Genomic DNA, 4,379 nt, shown 5'->3' with positions numbered 1-4,379 from the left:
CTGTTCACATTTTACCGTTATTGAAACTATTCACAATGTTGTAGTTCATAAATGTAAAATATGAATAATTTCAATGGTTTAGTAACAAATAAATAATAAAATAAAATTTAATAATTCAAATTGAACAGAATAACAAGTTAGTCGTTATCCTTTTTAAAATCTACTTCATATTATTGCTGAAAAAGATGAGAAGCGGCAGCCCATAAGTGTTTCAAATACATCAGAAACAAGCTAGTGGAGTCCGTTAGCATTATTTGATGCAAACTCCGTACATACTACTGTATTATCTCAAATATAGATAACAACGTCATTTTATTAATTAATGATTATAATAATCATAATTTGCACCCAACACCATCAAAATAAAATATTACACAACGTATAACAGCAAAACAAATCCAAACATTATTTTGGTGCATACCGCTGATTATGTAATTCCAAATCAAATGATCAGATTCAAAAAACACATGCAAAAAGAATATAAAAAAACAAGATTTATAAATATATGAAAACAAATAATCACTTTACACCCGCAGTATATTTACCAACAAATAAATTCAAGCCCACTTCGCAAGCAGCGACATAAGACCAGCACCTAAAAGAAGAGAAACATTTGATCCAATCAGAAGCATCTTGTTCTTTTGCAAACGTGGGTTCATAAAGTCTGGTGAAAGAAGGTCAACAAGTGCCATATAGATTAAGATTCCTGCTGATGCAGAGTTTAATACACCCTCTACTATTAGTGCAATAGAACTATTTTCGTCGTACGAATTGGTTATTATTATCCCAATGACAATACCAATAGGGGTTGTAAGGCTAAAAAGTGCTCCCATTAGAATTACAGATAATGACTTTAATTCCGCCTGCAAGAAAGTTTGAAATAATTATATTGTCATCTTTTTTATAAAGAAAAGATATAACAAAGAATTTCTCAACTAAAAATACCATAAAAATGTATATAAGCTTCTCTAGCAAGAGGAGTAGTCAACTAGTGACAAAGATGGTTTTGTATGTTGGAACTAGGTTTTCTGTATATATATGGATTAATTTAATGACACAACAATAATCATGAAACACATAACTTGAAGAATAAATGTTTTAATATAATTATTGTAATCTTGTATTTTATATCAATGAAAAGTTATTTATGTGATAATTTGTTAGGTTATTATTTTTTTTTTATGACAAGTAATATAATCATGTACATATAACTATGAGAGATGTTAAAAGTATCGGCATGATTTTAGTTTTGCATTTGAAACAAAATTAATGAAAGGTTATGTAGTGGGTTATTGTTATTTATGAATTCTTTCATGTTAAAAAAAAAAGATGAAAAAAATGAAGGTTGAACCTGTGGGCTGTCGCTAGAATATAATGTACTGAATCTTTGGTAATGTATTCTTTATATGTTTTTTTCATCATTTGTATATAGAATCGATCTAGTAATTGTTCTTCAATTAATTAATCATCGTATAGATTTTGTGACATGAACAATTGGTAATGAGATTTATACCTGAAAGATGCATCCTCCAAGACCAATTCCTTCAAAAAATTGGTGGAAAGTTAATGCAATGACTAATGGTTTTATGGTTTTTGGACTTTCAGAAGCACCCAGAGACAACCCTATAATAACCGAATGAACAACGATGCCCAACTCCAGCACCTGCAGTAATAACAAGTGTAGTTAATACAAGTTTTTAGGGAAAAAAGTGCAAATTATGTGATTCATATATATGCATTGTTACGTATAATGAGTTATTAGGAATAGGTTATAAAGACGGAACTAAATAAAATGAAAAAAAATAAAGATATTACTTTTATGTTATTATCTTGCTATAAACTTTATGTATGTTGGTTTATGTTATTATTCAACAATGAACACATATTTTTACGTTTTGATTTTATGTGTGTCTTCATTTGAACCATCTTATGTCATTGGCTAGCTATGATATTGATTTTCTATTGAAAAAAATGTTTTTACATATATATTGTAAGAATGCATACCCTTTCCAAATCAAATGCATACCCAAATAAAAACTTCAATCTAAGAAAACTGAAATTTGGCCTGACAAACTACATTTGCGTTTTTTAAAAAAATAAAATAAATATATACTTGTAAGTTGTAACTAATAAAAAACTATAAAACACCAAAATTAAAAATTTCTCAAAGTCAAAATTCCTAATCAAAAACTATAATTTTCTCTCATTATATAGGGAAAATGACTTAAATGTCCAACGAAGTTTCTAAACCATTCAAAAAAACTCAATCATGTTTTGTCTGTTTAAAAAAACCCAACGAACTTAACATTTTGTCTAAAAAGTTCAACAAAGTTCCAACCGTTCAAAAAATCCTAATTTTGTTTTGTTTAAGTTCGGTAGGTTTTTTCTTGAACAGTCAAAACATGATTGGAGTTTTTTAAACGTTTTGGAAACTTCGTTGGTCTAACAAGTCATTTTTCCGATACGGTAATAAGTCACGTCATCTGTTTCTCTTATTTGACTTTCAGGAAAGTGTAACTTAGTTGGGTTTTTTAGACAAAATGTTAAGTTTGTTGGGTTTTTTTGAACAGACAAAACATGATTGGGGTTTTTTGAACGGTTTGAAAACTTCGTTGGGCTCGTAAGTCATTTTCCCCATTATATACTTCAAGATCTTTCTTAAATAAATTACCTTTATATATATATATTTCATTGATAAAAAATTACTATATAGATACATACCCTAATTTATTATTTTTAATCGGCCACCGATTATATATTTAAAAAAAAAATGGAGTTCTAGTAAGAGTAGTTATTAGAAAACATGTGAGAGTTCAATGTCTTGATTTCGTTGATTCCCGTATATCTCAGTATATAGAAGTGGTCATTTTTATCATATGGAAAGTAAATTGATATCTAGCTAAGATAGAATCTTGATTTCATTGATTCCCGAATATTATCTCAGTATATACAAGTGGTCATCCTTATCATATAGTAAATATCTACCTAAGATTCTAGGAGTACATAAGGTACAAAAATAATTGTAATATACAACATATACATAAAATAATAGATGTTATACATTTTACGATTAGTAATTTACTTGTATAGTACTATTATTTTCACAAATTGATTTAGAGTCCCTTGATCAAAATAGCCTAAAATCTCATGTTCAATTCACACATTTATATAAATAAATTACCGATATGTGTTCATGCAATCCAAAAGTTTAAAGTTTCAAATATGCTTTTTTACTTCTTCGAGACAGATGACTTCGCACGCTAAAGCTATATAGTCAACAGATTCTTTTCACCCTTGACATTAATGGCTTGTTTCTTGCTATCCAATAATATTTTGACAATTGAAACAAGGAATCGACGTCCTAATCAAATAATGGGTCCTTAATATAACTTTAAGATTTATAGGACAAATATAAAAAACTTATACAGTTTCCAGAAAAAGTGCAGGAGGAAGAAGATGAATCAATTTACCTTGGACACAATTCGATAGCGATCAACTTGTGATAAACCCGAAGAACCATCCTCACCTTCGGTCATAGATCCATGAGCATGTCCATGAGATGCATGAGTATGAGCAGCCACTTGACCACTATGCGCCTGGTTTATCTCTTCATCTCCATGATTCTTTATGCGTGCTTGTGTATGAGATCTGACCTGATAAGCCGCGGATGAAGTCTCAAACATGAGAGTCAGAATGGTTGCCACCATCGCAACAAAACCTGTAAACGGGAAATCTCCCCATGGGTGTTCTTTCAAACAAGGAGATGTTAAGGTCTCGAATGCATCAGGGAGTATATGAATGAAACCAGTAGCCAGTATGACTCCAGCAGCGAATGCCTTGATTATAAAGAAACCATCTTTCTCCGGGCTTAGTGCTGGAACGATTTTTCCGATGAAGGGTATACAAACACCGATGGCACCAAATATGAGGATTGAAGCAAGTGCAATGAGTTTGTACTTGAGTGCTTCACTCTTTTTGCCCTCGTCTTCTTCTCGTTCGCAAGTGCACTCGGCGAAAACGTTGGTGGTGATTATGATTATGAGCAAGAAAACAAACAAATTTTGCCTTTGCAAGTTCATCATTGAAAAAGTGTCGGTCAAAAGTGAAAGAAAGAAAAAGATGAGAATATAAAGCAACTACATGAAGTATTTAACTATTTATAGGCCATCAAGAAGTGTCGAAATGAATTTGTGATTAACTAATTAGTTGGTTACTTATAAACTAATTAAAAAACAGCACTAACATTTGAGATTTTTTTAAAACCTTTTAGCTTTTAATTATAAGATAAATGTCAAATTAGAGAGAGAGAGAGAGAGAGAGAGAGAGAGAGAGAGAGAGAGAGAGAGAGAGAGAGAGAGAGAGAGAGAGAGAGAGAGAGA

The 4,379-nt window shown here is 30.7% G+C and overlaps 1 protein-coding gene across 1 annotated transcript; it reads right to left on the bottom strand.

Annotated features, from left to right (window-relative positions):
* Nucleotides 1–395: 395 nt before the first annotated feature.
* On the bottom strand, nt 396–4,134 carry LOC145043724 (zinc transporter 3-like). Its single transcript, XM_078992464.1, has 3 exons — nt 3,471–4,134; nt 1,514–1,663; nt 396–863 (listed from the first exon to the last, which is right to left on the bottom strand). Exons 1-3 carry the CDS (start codon nt 4,080–4,082, stop codon nt 558–560), a joined length of 1,068 nt encoding a protein of 355 aa, XP_078848590.1. The 5' UTR covers nt 4,083–4,134; the 3' UTR covers nt 396–557.
* Between the last annotated feature and the right edge of the window lie 245 nt (nt 4,135–4,379).

The sequence above is a fragment of the Lactuca saligna genome, chromosome 4, assembly GCF_052625555.1.
Source record: "Lactuca saligna cultivar CGN05327 chromosome 4, ASM5262555v1, whole genome shotgun sequence".
In the NCBI taxonomy this organism is placed as follows: domain Eukaryota; kingdom Viridiplantae; phylum Streptophyta; class Magnoliopsida; order Asterales; family Asteraceae; genus Lactuca; species Lactuca saligna.
This window is presented reverse-complemented; position numbering and strand designations above follow the sequence as displayed.

What these genes read in the sequence shown, in the direction of transcription:
- LOC145043724 (XM_078992464.1), bottom strand. Translation starts at nt 4,082, where the DNA reads ATGATGAACTTGCAAAGGCAAAATTTGTTTGTTTTCTTGCTCATAATC. An exon ending in GCTATCGAATTGTGTCCAAG is followed by an intron (nt 1,664 to 3,470) that starts GTAAATTGATTC and finishes TTATTACTGCAG; the next exon opens with GTGCTGGAGTTGGGCATCGT. An exon ending in TTGGAGGATGCATCTTTCAG is followed by an intron (nt 864 to 1,513) that starts GTATAAATCTCA and finishes ACTTTCTTGCAG; the next exon opens with GCGGAATTAAAGTCATTATC.